This window comes from Columba livia, chromosome 4 (genome assembly GCF_036013475.1).
Source record: "Columba livia isolate bColLiv1 breed racing homer chromosome 4, bColLiv1.pat.W.v2, whole genome shotgun sequence".
NCBI classification, from domain to species: Eukaryota; Metazoa; Chordata; class Aves; order Columbiformes; family Columbidae; genus Columba; species Columba livia.
In genome coordinates, this window is record NC_088605.1 from 41320970 (window position 1) to 41339538 (window position 18569).

An 18569-nucleotide genomic window follows, 5' to 3' on the forward strand; every position below is an offset into this window, starting at 1 on the left:
AGCTGGGTCTCTTTAGTTTGGAGAAGAGACTGAGGGGTAACCTTATTAATGTTTACAAATATACAAAGGGTGAGTGTCATGAGGGTGGAGCCGGGCTCTTCTCAGTGACAAACAATGGTAGGACAAGGGGTAATGGGTTTAAGCTGGAACGTAAGAGGTTCCACTTAAACTTGAGAAGAAACTTCTTCTCAGTGAGGGTGACAGAACACTGGAACAGGCTGCCCAGGGAGGTTGTGGAGTCTCCTTCCCTGGAGACATTCAAAACCCGCCTGGACACGTTCCTGTGTAGCCTCATCTAGGTGTTCCTGCTCCGGCAGGGGGATTGGACTAGATGATCTTTCTAGGTCCCTTCCAATCCCTAGCATTCTATGATTCTATGACAGCCTTGCTTAAGGAAAGACACAAATAATTAGCTAAGTTGGAGTCATTCTACCCTCTCAGTTCTCACTGGGAGGTCTACAGGCACCTATGCTCTTTAATGCACAATTTTAAGTGATTATGAGCAATGTTAGTAATAAAACATTCAAGAAGGACACACAAGCAAATGGTTAGGGTAAGTACAAAGTGGTTTAAAGTATCAGATCACAATCTAAATATGAAAAGAACAAAACTGCTGCAGTGCCAGCCTTAAATCTGTCAGACATTAGTGGGATTGAATGCGATGTAAAATTCCTTTATGCCGGACACTTGCAGAACAGAGTTTAGTTAATTTTGATTAGTCTGTGACTGTTCAACCTAGTGTTCAATTCTGCTCTTCTTCCCTGAAAAGGTGCAAACCAGTAGACAGTCCTACCAGGGCACAATGGTAATTTTCTCTCACAATAGCAAAGGTCCCTCCATCCCTCCCAGGTTCTGTGCAGAGTTACATGACGTGGGAGACCTTTAAATCTTCTTATCAGCACAGAGCACTTCTGATTTCAGAAAATGTCTAATTTGAAATATTGAAATAATATGTATGTATTTTTAAGTTTTCTTTATAAAGAGCATTGTTCAGTGATCTTTTTATCCTTGTCTACTGGGTTTCAAGGGGTTTTATGTGAAATGCAAAAAAGTCTTATTCAGGATCCTGTCAGTGTTGTCCTTGAGGGGCACAAAATGTCCTGACTCTGTACCAGAGCTGAGTAGTGCTTTCAGGAGTCCTCGAAACTGAATTTGGAAAACTACCTCACCTTTGGGGTATGCTTAACTGAAAAGCTTTCACCACTAAGAAAACTGTTACTTCCCATACTTTCTGTTATGTGTAATACTGGATTCAACTGAATATATGAAATATTCGGGACCGAAAACATCTTGAAATATAACACGTCTCAGGGAAATGACTCCTTGCTATCTAACTTTTTTTTTATCTAGCTTCACAAGTATGCAATTTATAGATTAATAATACAGTTTTCACCCTCAGAAATTAATAGTTTGGAATAACAGAGCATGATGAAAAATTATAAGCAACTCTAAGTGTTAGCAGCAGCTAGCAAAGGAAGCTGTATGTACTGACTGTCCTCCAGAAAATAAGTTAACAGATTCCACAATACGCTGTGATACTTATAACAGGTTAAAGAATTACTGTTGTCTTATTTAATTGCAATGTTTTAGTAAGTTTACATATTTTAAGTTGAAAATAGAATCTTAGCACATAAATTCTATATGTTGTGGTTACTATTATTTTTCCTGCACTCAGAAATGGCCATTATATTTAAATGTGAAGTCTTTAAAACTCTGAGGACATAAAAAACTCATATTTATTCTATGAAAATGTAATGTAATTGAAATAATTTTAAATTTTATGAAACATTAATCATGAGCAGAATGCTTATATGGAACATTAATTTGAGGCAGTAATAATAAGCAGCTGCAGTTCCCCGATATGGTATCTGCAGCATTTATATTAATTAACTCGTAACATGGACTAACTGAAGTAGAAAATTCATTATGTTTAGTTAAATAGTAAGGAAATCAGAATGCTTTTATTTGTTAATTTCAAGGTATCGTCCTAAAATCATTCACCCTAGAGGTACCAGATGGCTAATAAACTTCTTGAGTTTATAAAAATAGAAATATACATATGAAGTTCTTCAATTTACAGGCTTTAAAAAAAAAAAAAAAATCCAGTTATACATATGGGACTGTAAAAAGATGACTTAAATGACTGTCCCATCTTTTAGTTACAATTTTGAAGGGCTTTTTGTTCTTCTGCCAAATTTATTGTTTTTTCGTGACCACACTTCTTTTGGCTGTATATTATTCTTCCCATTTGTGACAGAGATGATACAGAGCTAGAAGTATTGCTGCATATTGCAGGCATTTCATGGCCATTTGCATACAATTTCAGTTCTGGTGTTCTTAGACATGTAGAGTTAGCCAACTGGGGACTAGCCCTTACTCTGGAGTCAGGAATTCTTGATTCGAGCAATCAGTTCCTCAGGGCTAAATTCATAAACTTATACAGAGTGGCAGCCTTTCAGAGTATTGACACTGAGTAGGTACACTTTATATAACGTTCCAGTTTACTTTAGTAGATGCTGTCTTTAAAGACAGCACTGAATTCTAATGGTAGTATTAGGGTTACGTATTTTCACATAGCACTTTCTGGGAAAAAAAAGTATATTTAAATGCACATACTGGATGGGCCGTCAATCAGTGCATCTCAGATACATAAGATTTACTGCACAGCCATACAGTAATACATGAACAATAGGTGATGCATAGAAAGGGCATTGGAGTACATAAGCATAATTAGTACATAATTCATCTCACACTTGAGTCCAAATTGCTGCTGTAACTGGGTTTCTGGAAATCTAGCAGTCCTGGACAGATGGGTGCAATCCTCAATATACAGAATGAGAAAAGACTCTTGTACTTTTTAGGGAAAACAGCATAGAGTTACGAGATAGTAGTATATTGTTCCTTTTGAAGAGAGGTAGTCTTTTGTGTAGTGGGGAACCTTCATGGGAATGGAACAGTGATCACAGGACATGAATGACTAGACACTGCCCTGAGCAACCTGATGTAACTAGACCTGCTTTTAGCAGAGGGTAAGACCGAATGCCTTCTGGAGTTCCTTTCCAACAAAAATTATTCTGTTATTCTGTGTTCATATGCACTGATTCCAGCACATAGAAAATGCCGAGATGATCAGAAGTCTTGCTTTAGCACACACTGATCGTTAAGTTACCCATCTCACGTGGAGTAATTCCTAGTTTGCTGTAGGAGGTGGTGGCTGTGTACCCTGTTCTTCAAATTGACTATACGCTCTCTGTAAATTTACTTCTTGGTTATTTTATTATATACATGAATTTATGAGTATAGTTCTGCCCAATTGCATGAGACTGTGTGTGCTGGGGATGATCTTCTGCAGTTATGGTTATAGGGGATGTGTATCTTGAAACACAATAGAGTCATGTGGCCAGCACATCCACATGATGCGATAGTGGAGTCTTGGAAGTGTGCCTTTTGGTGGGGCAAGGTACTTCATATGTCTCTCTGAAACAAAGCCTTAATATTCTACAATTTAATCCCACTGCCCATATCATCAGTAAATCCTAGTTTTCAGGATAATTGGCCATTGGTGCATTCGGGAATGGAACTGTCATGTTATGTTATATAAAGACTTTAGGAATATTCTGGCTGTGGGACACAAAATAACAGAGATCAATGGATGAGTTCTACACTTAAGTTACTGTTACACAGTGTGCTAATAATTTCTTTGGTTTATATCGCTTCCTTCGCAACTGTCAGGTCTTCTGCTCTTAGAATTGAATACTGACCTGAGGTCTGCTGCTGAAAAAGTAGGTGAAAATACCTCTTCCCGAAGTAGACAGACACAGGTTCTATCTACAGCCTTGTAGTCCCATAAATTATTGTGAATGACTCTACTACGTAGTACAGGGTGTGTGTATTGCCTTTTTTTCCAGAATTGCTTCTTGACCCTTCACTTAACAAAAGCTTCTCCTTAATGCTTCAGTGTTTCAGTTGGGGTATCGTGTCAATATGGTGATGATTTACACTTGTTGTACTACAGATAATTATACACATATATATATATATATATATATATATATATATATGTTTCTGTGTGTTTGTATAGAAAGTATACACTCTTAAAATAACCTGTTTTCTGTTATGTCAGAAAGCTGAGGCTGTTTTAAATATGTTATGGAATTCAATCTGCTATGCTAGTCCCAAAATATGTTGTGCATGTCTTTATAGCTTTCAGGAGAACTATTTTTACGTCTTCACCAATTAGCTTGAATTGAAGGGCACTGAAAGAACACATACTGATTAGCATTTTCAAATATTCTACTTCCAATCAGTAAATTATATTCAAATGCCAACACAAATTGTAACATTTACTCTATGTGAAAACAAATTGAACAGTTGGTTCCACCTAACATTTAAATAATATTTATTATAAAGATATTTCTGGATAGGGTGCCTGTAAGTGTTCGGATCCCTTCACTTTTTTGCATAGCTGTATGTGTTGGTTTTAAGAGACAGTTTTTATTACTTGAAATGACAGGAGACTCCAGTAACCTTTGAGCTAGTGACTTCATTTTACCCCACACTAATTCTCTTAATGGCTACTATAATTGATTGTAATAGCAGGAGTGCCTTGCATTGGCATTAGACAAAAACAGAAGTACTTCTTGGCAGGTTCCTGAGTGGATTCATGTGATTTAATATGCATTTTTTGATTACTGTCTAACCTTCTACAACCTTTACTGTCTGACTTTCACCATTAAAGATTCATCTCCCAGTCTATCAGGTGAAATAATAGTCTGAGTAGATCTGAATTACCTCATCTTGACCTAGTTCAGATCAGTACAGACCAGCGTGTACAATAATTTCAGCAGCATATGTCTTTAGAAGTTGATCACAGAGACAAAAAAGTCCCTATACATGTTCTTGTATTCATCAGCCCATTAATTAATATAATTTTTCACCATGTAGCGTAGCCCTGAGCAAGCACATTTCATTAGCAAATAGTGTTCTAGTGAACAGAGTGTTAGGCTCTTCCTCTCTGTTGCAGAATACAAGGTTTACTCACGTAAATCCATGTGAATTAATATGGAGTGCTGAGGCAGGTACAGATGAGAAACAAAGCCAAATGTGGATGTTTACAGTAAATATAGCTGATTTGTTGTTGTTGTTTTGTACCTTAAAGATTTTACTTAAGCATAACTCAGGGTTGCATTGTACAGCCCAGCTCCTCTGAAAATATTGTGTTTGTAACTGTGGTAATGTCTGAATGTTGTTCTCTGCTGCTTATGACTTTCTGAAAGCTACTACTTAGACTGAAGTCTTTTACATCTGTTCTGTGTTCATCTGAATGTTGTGGAAAATTGAACACAAGTTATGGATAAGTTTCTGTGTGAGTGGGAATTAAATTATTTTACTATTTTAAAGGTTATTTTCTACTTCTTTCGTTTTTACATATCAAAACAGGAACAAAAATCTGAAGTGTGATAAGTGCTTTTAGAAAAAACTTTTATATAGGTGAAGTTCTTTGACATTCAAAATCACAACTTTAATTTGGAAGATGTTACAGTATTTTATACTTTTTTTAATTACCTGTGTGATAAGAATCTTCAGTTTGTGTATGCATGGCTGACTCATGGAACATTAGATGGGATTTTTTCTCTAGTGTAAGGCCCTTAGTTTACTCAGAATGTACAAATATTGCCGTAGTCATTTGGCTACATTATAGAAATATGACTTTCTTATGAAATAAAAAGGAAAGTCCAATAGTAATATAATATTATAACAAGAAGTAATATGGAATCTGTATACAGATTTGATATAGAAATGCTCAAAAAGCTGATAACAAATAAAGCTAATATTTAAGCACCACCATTTTTTATTCCTTGAATGACCTACAAATTCTACTATTTTCCTGCAATTTTAATCATATATGTTAATGGGCACTTATATATGTGGCAAAAATCAAGGTACTTTTTAGCATTACTTGTATATATGCAGCATTCTTTTTTTGCTGCACTGAATGTGTGAGCAATTAGTCTCTACTCATATTTTGTATGGGTAGAAGTATCTCTTGTTACTAAAAAATTGCCAGTCTGTAGTGACTTATACTCAATGAAGTCGTTTCTGCCTATCTTCTAAGTATGTATTTTTTCATAAATGAATTTATTAACTAAAAAAACTATTAAAAAATGGAGGTAGGATTCTCTAACTTTTGATCAACTCTGCTTGATATTTCTTAAAGAAAACAGTAACATATTTACCCATGTATTCTTTTGATGTTGAATCGACTGTTAAGTAATCTGAACTTTATATATTTTATTTTATTGTCTTTTCTTTCTTTTGTACTTTGAAAGTTGGATGCTTCCTACTTTTTAATGTTTAAGCAGAGAATATTTTAATTTCCAAATAATTTTCAAATTATTTCAGACCTGCTGTCTAGTTCACCAAAATTCAAAGATGTTTTATAGAGTAAATAATCCTTTCCCAGGTTGATGCACATTGTAATACCACTGGGCTGTGATCAGGCTTCTACTGTGCAAGCCCAGTTCCAGCCACTGGTGAAAGAAGAGGTTGGGGTGGCAGGCTGCAGTGGGAACAGGATCCCAGCCCCAGTCGCCCATCTTACAGTTTGTCTGGAGATGTCTCTGCTACTCCCATGGAAAGGATAAGGAACTGAACCAGAAGTAGTGCCAGTGACAGCCAGAAGTAGTGCCAGTGACAGCTACTTTCCTGAAACACTAATCGATGTGTACCTGAGGCAGGGATGGGAGTGAGAACAGAAAGCAGCTATAATGCATCCTGACCCCCACCTACTCTTACAGTGGCAGCATGTTATCCAGCCACTGGCATCTTGCTTTTCCAGGGCAGGAAGCACAGGAAATCAGCATGATAAGCAGAAAGCACAGATTTTAGGGAGGGAGAGAAAAGGAAATTAGAGTTTATCATGTCATTTCACCTTGCTTAACATTAAAGCTGACAGGCCCATCACCACCTCCCAAAAGTCCTTGTGCTACTTCCTCTAGATTTACTTTCCCCCAATTTTTGTCTTTCATCATGAAAAATATATTCTTCCTGAAAAGAGATTTTTTTAAAAAATTTGTATTATATTTTTTGCAAGATCTGGTATAAAATGTTTTTAATGCCCAAAATGTGCCACATGTACTTTCCATTTTGAAAGGGATACAGTTCACAGGAGCACAGAAAATGTCATTTTAGGTTGTATTTTGTGTGACAGTAGCTAGTACCAGATGCTGAAACATTTTATTCTTATACCTAATAGCCAAAGAGACGCTATCTTTTTTTCTTAATGCTTGTTTTTATACCTCAATGAGCTTAGGAGATTATTAGCTTCAGTGTGACTGTTTGTCTGCTTCTACAGAAAGGAGGAATTAATACATTCTCTCCATCATGCAGCTACCATGTGCATCTTTCTGTTAATGTTATTCAAGCTAAGCTTTCACTTGTAGATGGGACTTCCTCATATTCTTCCTTTTATATATATGTATACACACAAATATGTTACTGTATGGATATATGTATGTGTTGTGCCTGTGAATGAGCTTATATGCTGGCTCTGAGTAGGTCACCTCAGCATCAGAGATTAATCAGAGTAGCACTGCGTATAGACAAGTTAGAAGTAGATGAAAATAGCCCAGTCAGTACACCGCATTTATATAGCTATGTTATTTCTGGGACCTGTGGTGGTATTACACTGTATTGTACAGGCTAGATAAATCGAAGTGGTTATGTGTCAGTTCATGTACCCCTAATGATTGTGCTGTGCTACATACCCTTTGATTTAATTCTAAAAGTCTTTCTCTTAAACCAAGGAAGGGTAGTTAGAGAAGGAAACAATATTATTCTGTTTCACCTGTAACAAGAGGGTAAGTTAAAGAGAAGCATGGTGTCCCAAGTTAATATCTGATTCTTTATGAAGACCTTTTAGCTAGTCCAAGGATTGGTAAAGGAAGGTATCATTGTAGCAAATGTAGAAATCCTACAAGTTTGGATTATGATCTGTTATCTTGGCTCAGGAGACCATTTTCGTCTAGTTGTTATAATATGACATTTTTGAGCATACATGCCCATATATCATAAAGAACAATACAAGTTTTATAAAAATGTCAGTTCATAGTATATGCAAAAGTATGTCTAGATTGCACCTAAGTCTTTCATGGAGAGAATCAAATTCTTAAGAGAGACTTCAGAAAAGAATGAATAAACAGGTACTTAGATGCCTGCTATTGTACATGCATTGACAACTGTTGACCTAATGACATGTTTCAGTCTTAATCTAAAATACAAATAGGTGTTTCAGAGTGTTGTTCAATTTTATAAAGTATGCTGAAAGCTGTGTCACCAAATACTATGGATTGCTATATAATAAAAGAAGAGTAAGCTGAACTAGAGATTTATTTTCAAGAGCATCACTGTGAAGCTCTACTAACTTAGGTATGAGCTCTTCAGACTGTCGGTTACTGGTAGATCTGGAAAACAATCCTGATTTGGAAGTGATAACTGTTGACAAGAGCAGTAGAAGGTATTTTGTTATGTGTGGAAGCATACATCCAGTGCCTTACCTGCTTTTGTCTTCTTCCAGACCCTATTATTTTTCCTCCCAGCTTCTCTCAAACACATGAAATAGGAAAACAGAACTCTGAAAGGGATATCTGCTTGCTCCAAGCACACCTTTTCTTTGTCTTCCCTAGCAGCCTAATAATGAAGGTGAATAGGCTCCTCACTGCACACCTTTGTTATCTACTTCAGTACTAACTACTGTACAACACTTCAGCCAGTGTGTTACTAATCTGCTGCTCTTGGTGCTACGGGTGCTCTCTTTGGGCTTGCGTGCTTTTTCTGCCTTTGCTGTTGCTGGTCAGAGGACCCATCCTTTCCATCACCAAGTGGCTGTATGGTTGCCTCTTTGCAGTTAGGTCATCATGAATGTTGGCTTATAAAACTACATTAAATAAAAAAAGCTTTCAGGACTCTCTTGAAGCACTTTCTCTGTCAACCCTATTTCCTCTTTTCATGCTTCAGCATAGGAAAGCAAGTTAGGTGTTCCTGCATTATCTGCCTAAATCACATCTCTGACCTGTTCTGGTAGGGCTTTCATTGCTATTACCTTAACAAACATAGAAATGAAACTCCGGAAGACTGTCATACACGTTTCTGCCATACAGCTTCATCTACAGTAAGATGGGAAAATATTATATGTGCTAGAACTGCTTACAGTCATTTGCAGTAGTTTGCAAAGCATGTTTTTAATTTCTATATATGTATCATTTTATAATTGCTTTATACATCAGGTATTTATTTCTGAGGAATTTAATTGGGTTTCAAAGGCATATCTAAGTAATGAAACAACTTTATGGATTAAAGAAAGCTTTGGAACATATATGTTTGTATTATTTTATGTGTTTTACCTTTTTTTGGTAAAGTTTGAAAAGTTCCATTTAGCACCCAGGAGAAAAGCATTAAATGGTTCTACATTTTGTTTTTCCAGTGTGCAGTGACCTGGAATTCAGGGAGGTTGCAAACAGATTGAGAGACTGGTTTAAGGCACTTCATGAAAGTGGAATTCAGAATAAGAAGACCAGGATTGTTCAAAGGCCTGAAAGAACCAGTAAGAGATTTCTACTTGTCCTATTTGATGTTCTCTTTAAACTTTTCTGTGCTTTAGTATTTCCATTGCTAAGACTTGCCTTATTCTCATGTACTTTAAATAGACGTGTACAAAAACCACAACTTAGTGCCTTTCTGAAGTTAATTTCTTATTTGTGGCTTTGTACTGACAGAAGATGTTAACTTTAATCTTTCAACATTATTTGGCTGGACTCTTTCTTATAAGAATGTATGGCACTACCATTCACAATGCTTTCATTTCTGAATGCTATCAAATTGTTTATTTGATACCGCTTGGTAATTAGCTGCTGTTTAAGGAGGTGAAACAGAAGAAACAAATAGGGATTTTGAGCAACTTTTCTAAAGAGAAAAGTAAGTTGCTGAATGACTAGCTCTAACAAATAATAAACAGGAGCTATAATTATGTGTGACCCATCATTGCTAGTTGATGCCACTATAGGTACTGGCACAGAAAAACACATGGGAAAGATGCTTGTAAGTAAAAAGTAATCTTCAAGGATGTACTTCAAATTGAAAAAGACTTGGGAGTACTAAGGAAGTGGAAACAGTAGGGGGCATAATTTTATTTAACCCTCTCAAATATTTAAATAGGCTTTTTGTTGTGGAAAGTAGTAAAGTTTTTAGATGTAATTATCAAAGGGCTTATTTAAAATAGCAATTGAAGCGTGCAATAATAGTTTCAAGAGTGATGTTCTACTGTGAAGGAGAGTCAAATTAGATTTCATAAGCCATAAAACTCTACCTTTCATTAATATGAAGAGCAAACTATGAATTCCTCTAGAGTGTTTTACAGAGCTTGGCTACCACTGGCTGCTTACCTTAATTCTTTAGTTATTAACTTTAAGTATTTGGTATTTTTGTTAAGCTTTTGTTTGATCACTATTTGTAGCATTACTTGTTCTTTTTTCAAGAAATCTGTGAATTTCATTTAATTAGAAATGTCACATGCTAAGGAAATATAAATAACTCTGTGTTGTCTGGGAATACTGAGAAGAATGTTTCTGAGGTAAGGTGGTAATACAGTTATGTCACTTTTTATTGCTATTGGAAAAAAAATATTAAAAACATATATGTGCAATTTACATTCACATTAGTGCCCATATCTGGCAAGTGACCTACTTCTCATCTAGTGATGAAAACAAGAGAAATGCAAAGTTTGAAGCTCATAATTAAGCTTTTATTGTATAGTAATAAATAAAACATACCTAATAATACAGCTAGTGTTAGTACATCGGTCAGTTAAAGGTCAGCGGAACTTTGCACAGGGTCCTCTTTTTTCCTGAATACTCACTTCATTGAGGTTAACAAATAGGTGAGGTCTAAAATGCAGCACAGCTGTTTAGAAGCCTGAGAACTCAGTAGAAGTTCAAAAAGAAAACTGAGCAGCAATAAAAGCAGTAATTGTATGGCTATTAGGTACTATAGCATACAAAAATAAAAAGTGTCTCAAGTAATTGAGTTCTTTGTAATACAGGAATGTAAAGTTCATAATTAGTACTTTTAATACATTGAAATGTAGTGCAAGCACAAATTTCTTAAGAGTGCAAGATTATTTTCTCTTAGACATTTTCCTTGACTCTTTTTCCATAGGCACACAGGTAGTATTCGTAAGTCCTAGTGTCTATAGTTGAAACAGATATTTGCATCATGATGGGTACATGGATATATTATATTCACATTCACTTTATCGCTTGCTTGTTTGCAAGTTTTTATTTTAGAATAGCTGTCAAAAACTGCATTTGGACTTAAGATCTATGCTTTTAATATGTGTGAGTAAAATGCAAGTCTCTTGCGGATTTTTGGACCTTGTCAATTTTTGCACCTGGAAATATGTTATGTGATCCAAACTGGTTTGTTTGTTTTCAGACTTCAATAGTTGCTTACTATAACATTAACAACACCTGACAGATTGAGTGGTATCTACCTAATGCTGATTTTACATCTAGTACCTCCTAAATGTTCATGTTTTGGCGCTTTATCTACAGTGCAGAAGACAATAACCATCTGTTTAGATTATGTAGACCAAAGCAGTTGTGAGATACGTATTTTTAGAACATGCTGTTCAATTGCATGAAGCATTTTGATCTGTGAGGCCTGTGACCATGAGGAGCTCTCTTGAAGAAAACATTGTTTTCCCATTCTGATTAGCTTTCTCCAAAGACTTGGGGTCTGTGGGATCTTTCCCACCCAACCTGAGCCAGTAAAGGAATCTTTCTAAGGCAGGTAGAGAGACGTATTTGTCTTTAAATGCCTTCAGATGAAGATCTTTACAAATGTAATTGTTCCAACTGAAGGGAAAAAAAATGTGTTTCTGGCCCAGTTTTCAGAATTTCCTTTTGGAAGCCTTCAAAGTCATGAAGTTCTCTCCTTTGATGGTATAAAGAATTTGCGTACTTTAGGAGGCATCTGAAATTTTAGGCACAAGTTAGACTGAATCCTACCCTACCTTTTTTTTGAGAGATAGAATAAAGAGTTGATTTGGGTGGCTAAGAATAGTCTTTCCAAGGCTCTTTTTATCAAAAGGTAAGGAAATATAAACTGTGTGGAAAAATTTGTTTTCATTCTACTACTGACTTTAAATTCCCTGTGAACATGGTGCTGATAGAAATGTTTGACTTAAAATTGTAAAATGGTACCAGAAATTAATCCTAAACAGCTAGAATGTTGTACAAAATGTTAATTGATTAGATTTTCTCTTTCAAAGAGATACATCTCATCAACCTTGAAATAGAGCTACTTTCATCAGAAGAATGTTGCGAATTTTGCTGTTTGTTATAGGAATGCTAGGTTCTATACATGGAAGTTTGATTATAGGCTTTGGCATGTTTATTTTCCTCTAACTCAAACAAAGCAAATCAAATGGGAGAAGGAGGTTGCATGTGAGGCATCGTTTGTCCTACCTTTTTTTCTTTTTCTCTTTAAAAAAGAGCTTTTCGACAAAACAGTGTTTCACAAAAACATAAGAGTAACTGTTTAGAGTCTAGAGGTTTAGTACTGTGGTCATTTATTCAAATTGCATATATCTAATTCTAAAAAAAAAAAAAAAAATCACTTTCAAATATAAAAGATCCTATTTGCACAGTACTTACTTGAATTTATAAATAGCCAATATTTACTTGATTGAATTAATTTGACAGCCTACTGCAGAAAGGCAGTCCATCTATAGGTAGAAAGTGATTCAATGAGTATATGATCAGTAGTAGTTTTCTTTCATTTGTGGATTAGGGGATGCAAAACTTATTTAAAAACAGTTTAATGCAGCTATATGATTTTTTGAACTTCAAAATTTCTCATTTTGAGGCAACAAGGTACTGCATCTTATGAGAAATTAATATGTCTGTGGTTTAGAAGAAAATATTAGGTCACTATGTCCCTGTAAACACACAAAGAAACAAAAATAATTATAACCATTCAACATGCTAATGTCCTTTATAATACCATTAAGAAATTCTTAAAACTGAGAGCTAAGCTTTTGAGTAGTATCCCTAATAAATTCCATCCCTCAAAGGTGGTTTCCAAAGTCATAATAGGTCCAAGGCATCAGGCATAGTAATTTTTAAGTATACTGGGAGTCCAGCCCCTATTTTGGGATGTATGACAGCTACATCTAGAAATAAATCTTGCAAAGAACTTTTTAATCATGTATAGTGACCTTATACTTAGCACATGAGACTTAGTGATCTGTACAGAACAACAGCTTTGACAAAAAGCCACCTGAATGCAACCTCTCTTTTCAGAGTCCTAATTATTCTAGTAGATCCTTGGAGTTGTTCATTACTCTTGGGGAGTTAAAGATCTGTTTTGGCACCCTTTCCCCCAGGCTGTCCTTTATTCTTGTCACAGAGTTCCTTCCTCACTCAAAAACCATTCTGCATTTAAAAAAGCAATTTGTGACATCCTTTCTGGTTGTCTGTTTGCATTTAGGATTTTTCATATTTCTGTCTCTGGTGGCACTTGGGACAGGATTTATTAAAAGGCTTGGACACAGTCCTTCTGACCAAGGTAGATGTGGTTCAAGTTTATGGTGCCTTACTGGTGCATTTCAGAATTGTTCTGGCTATTAATTAGTCCACATTGCTCCTTGCAATCATTAATATTATTTCTAAACAAACAATAATGTTCAAGTTGTTCTGCTAAAGCCATCGTTACGTTGATACCAAGTTAAAAATTTAAGGTGCCTACATTGTTGTGCTTTTACAAGAGTTATGTAATGTTGTCTAACTGAAACTTCTTTTTCCCAAAGCTGAATTTTATTAGTAACGCAGACTAAACTATTTCAAGTAATTAGTAGGGTTTTATTTCCAAAATCCTTTTTGTGTCCAGATACATTCACATAGTGTGTGTATCTAGAAGTGTCATTACTAAAAATGCTCTATAAACACTTAAAACTTGTCCTCAGGCCATTTATGGTCTAAATAGATGACACTAAGAGGAAAAGGGTACTTTGCCCCCATATGACAATAACACCCCCATTATTATTCCCTTGTGGATAGGGAAGTAAGGAGTTGAAAAACTGAGTGAGATTTTACATATCTTCTTTTAAAATATTTATTTTATTTCTGTATTAATTTTGTATGATAAAACTCTAGGGAAGTAATGCATCAAATGCAAAGCACAAAAATACCATAGTCCCACAAATATTTCTGCTAACAGACAGTCTATTTCTGAAGAATACTTGTGTGTCTCGTCATGTTGGAAGACCAGAGGCCAAAGGTAATAGAGAATCTTCTCATGGCTTGGCAATAATATGATTATTTGGCATCTAATACACTAATAATTTGAAAATAACAGAAAAATACAAGTCTGAAAGAAAATTACTTATAATTGGCTTGTCTAGAACTAGCATGGTGAGATATTATTACACTGAAATTGACGAATACCCTTACAGACTCACAACGGAAAAAGACCAATTTCATATAGGGAACTGTAAATAAAATTAACAATTTCAGATCTTTGCTTGGAGGTTTTTACTTAATTCTGACTATCTTAAGTTCCTTGTCAATGAAGAGATGCAGCTGACATTATGCAGAGATAAATTAATTTTCCCTCATCTTCGTTGCTGAAGCATATTTGAAAACCCTGATGGCAGAACTCGTAAGCAGAACACTAAGTTTTTGATTACTCTTATCAGTGCTCTCCTGTACAGATTTTGTATAGTTATAAGTGATAAATATAGTTGCAGTTTTAACCGTCAGGTTTGATTTCTTGAAAATTCTGCATGCCTGAGAATTTGGCTACTTCCTGAGATTATCTCAAAAAATGTCCCACAAGCTATACTGCAAAGTTGTACAAGCTGGCAACCTGAACCAAAGTTCTAGTTTGCAAAAAAAAAAAAAAAGAAGAGATTCTTCTAATGACTTTCTGCATGTGTCAGGTTAACGTAACCCAGGCATCCTTAAGGCAAGAGTGTGGAAGAAGAAATCCAGCCTAGAAGTAATTCTGAGCAAGAATTTTAAATCCATCTTTACCTAAAATTGAGACCTTGAATTAACTAAATCAGTATTGCTGAGTTAAGTTTGTTTTGACTCTATCTTTGGTACAGAATTATCCTTATACACTATGAAACATATATATATGTTCAGTGTAGTATTTTCTTTTATTTCTCTCTCCTCAGGTATCTTCTACTTTTCCCTAACAGTCACTCCTATCAATAAAATGGTCAGTCTGCTGTCCCACAGAATGCATTTCATCTGAACTTATCAATCTATTAGCAAACTGGTAGCCTTCAGCAATAGGATTCATCTTGATTTTTTTTTTCCTTCCCCACCTCCCTATAAAATTCTCTAAAAAAAACTGTGGAAAGGGAGAGACTTCTGGATGCAAACTTTCACAGGTGTTTAATAGGCATTTCAGATGTGCTTTTTTATTTTTCCCCTTGTACCTTCTGTTGTAAAACGAGTCATTTATCCTAGGCTTGTCATAAGACCTTTGGTACTTTCCCCAAATCTTGCCCTAACCCAGGCTCTACTCCTATCTGTGAAAACAGGGTGAGCAGTAATATATTACAACTTTAGACAGGTGACAGAGGATGTTATGCCTAATGCTGTCTCCTCCTTGGGCTAGCGTGGAGCCAGATGAGTCTCACCTAGATCAACACTTTTGTGAACAGCAAATACGACAGAAAGCATTTGTGTTTACTTAGTCCTCTCTTTAGCCCTTCCTGCTCAGCTCTATCCTGATGAAAGTATATTAAGAAGGAAAAGTTGTTCCCAGCTTGTGCATGGAAGGCCTCAGCAGTGAGGTGCTGTTAACTGAAGATTTTCTGATAGCCAAAATATTAGACAAATCCATCACAAGTGAAAACCTTCTTGCTATGCAGCCTGCATGCTGAACAAGCAAAAGCCATGGTCTAGATGGTGGTAGTCAGGACTAGCAGAGTACATCTCTGTTTATTCACTTGTATGATTTCTCAATGTATTGTACTGGCAAGTGTACTGGTATGGGAACAAATCATGCAGTTTACTTCTCTTGGCATTTAAATAAACAATTTTTATATAATGCAATATGTGAGCCATATCTATGTATGCTGTTTTGATTTCCACATAATGTCTAAAGCTATCTTCCTCAATGTGCACAAGGATTTATTACTTATGAGCTTAATAAGCAGACAAACAATAGTTTTGCCTTGAAAAGAAGATTATATTTATGAAGAGTTGAAATTCTCCCCTGAGAAATAGCCAGAAACACAGGAGCATTTCTGTTGGTTCCTTTTGAGGAAATGGTTTGAATGCTGGTGTGTAAGCCATGGAGGAGGGGTGTAATTCTCAGTGATATGTCCCTTGGGATTGTTTTGGCTGAGGAAAAGAGCTTAAGCTGGTACTTCACATTCTTCTAGATAAAGTTACCTTGCTGTATATGCATTAGGTGAAATTCAGGTAAACATTAAATAGGTCTTTTGTTCACTTTCACTAGTTTTAGACAATGTTCAGAAATAGCTGCATAAAAGCTCATTTCATTATGGTATATGGAAACAGATTTCAAATAAGTGGGTAAAATAATAGAAAGATAAATTCTTTCCTCATAATTTATACATCTGAGCAGCAATTTTGGTCTCCTCAGTATAACATCCTGGCAGTTAATTGTCAATAATAAATTACTATCCTTCCACTATACTAATTTTTGTCCTTTAGTTTCTGCTTTTTTGCTTTGTGTCACAATTGTAAAAAATGTGTAACAACAGCATTCTTGTTGGCACTCAAAGTGACAATATATGTAGTCTGTGATTTAGGCAATTAAGTTCCTAATTCCAGGTCACCTGGTGGTTGTGTGGTTCTTAGTTCTGTATCACCTGCCCCCTTCATGTGTCAAACCACATTAGCAATTTAAACTCTAGCTATGTACTTAAGTGCTTTCCTGACTCTTTTTGTCAAGTATATCATATCCTAGAGTGACAGCTCCATTATTTTATCAGTATTATAGTAGAGGAAGAAAGTCATCGCAGAGAGAAGGCACTTCTCATAAAGTTTTGACAGTTCCTTAAAGATTCTTTAAAATCGAACCAAGAGTTTTACTTTACCAACATAATCTCTTAAGGGTTCATAATGTGAACATGGAACTGCAATGGTGATCTTTATGTAGTGTAGCGGTTCTGGGGGATGTGGACTGCTACATCTTAGATCAAAGCAAGCTGATTCTGTCACTGTCAATGTGTGTCTGGCTTACTTCTGAACCACTTTAGCCATTTTTATTTATTTCACCTAAACTAATATTTGACCTAGATTTCAGACTTCTCTACACTATACTACAGTGATTGATAGTCATGAAAGAGTTTGGTTTGGTAGAAATAAGCCAAATGAAAACTAAGAAGAGATGTGATTTTCCAAATACTAACATTGTAAACACTAGAGAAGATAAAGAACTCGAAAAATAGTAGAAACAACAACAAATATATCCAGGCTGTAAATAAAAATACAAACTACATCAGAAACAAATTCTGAAAAAAAAAAAAAAAAAAAAAAAAAAAAAAGAAAAATAAACTACTGTCAAGGTAAAACATAATTAGTTTTTGAAATTATTATATCAACCAGTTGTTTAGTAGAAAGCTAGATCCCATGAGCCACAGTGCTTTTTCTCCAATATATGATGCTGTTTAATAGATAGTCTATGACAGCTTTAATATATGTAAACATTATTTTTCAGGTTTGGAAATAACAAAATAAGTTTCTTATATGAAATGTTATTGTTTGAAGTAGTTTTATTAATTCTCATATGCCAGTTATAATATATTCCTGTTTACTAGGAAGTGTATAGCATGAATATCAGACTTCAAACACTACATTTAATTATTAAACTATAGTTTTATGGAACTTTACATGCATTTATAGAATATATTAGAACCTAGTGACATTTTTATGGTGCTTTTCTGTTTATGTCAGTGATTTGTAATAAAAATAATTTGGTTTTTACTGACATTGCTGACTCCAATGCAAATGTTTTAGTTTCAGGCTCTGTTCTCAACAGTCACAAATGTAATAGATAGAAATCCAGTGGGACATCACTATTAGACACACTTTAAAAAAAAATCTAAAAGCTATATAGAAGTGAGAAAAAATGAGGAATGGGAACAGAGGATGAACTCAGTTCACAGGCTAATGCTAGTCAAAGGAATCAAGAAAAAATAGGAATAAAAGTCTTCTGCAGATATATAACATCGTTCCAATCTTCCTTTAGTGATGCATAAAACCTTTTAAATGTTAAGGGGTCTTTTGGTATTCTTAGATTTATTTTAAGAGTAGAATTTGAAATTGACTGAGAGAAATGAAATAAGCAGGCGTTAGAGTTTTTTACCCTTTTCCTTAGTAGGGTTTATTAAATAGATAAACACTACCTTCTAGTGTCTTGAAATACAGAGTATTTAATGATGTGAGCTTTTCCAGCATGGACAACAAATGCTAATTGAAAAATACTTCGTTCCAAGCTTGAAAGTGGTGCCTCTCTCAATAAACTTA

At 35.2% G+C, this 18569-nt stretch overlaps 1 protein-coding gene across 3 annotated transcripts in view; it reads left to right on the forward strand.

Moving 5' to 3' along the window:
• SPOCK3 (SPARC (osteonectin), cwcv and kazal like domains proteoglycan 3) overlaps window positions 1-18569 on the forward strand; it is a 194046-nt gene that overhangs the window by 162291 nt on the left and 13186 nt on the right. For all 3 annotated transcript variants that reach the window (XM_065061384.1, XM_065061382.1, XM_065061383.1), the window contains exon 7: window positions 9482-9601. In XM_065061384.1, the coding sequence (XP_064917456.1) occupies window positions 9482-9601 (120 nt within the window). The remainder of the gene's footprint in view (window positions 1-9481; window positions 9602-18569) is intronic.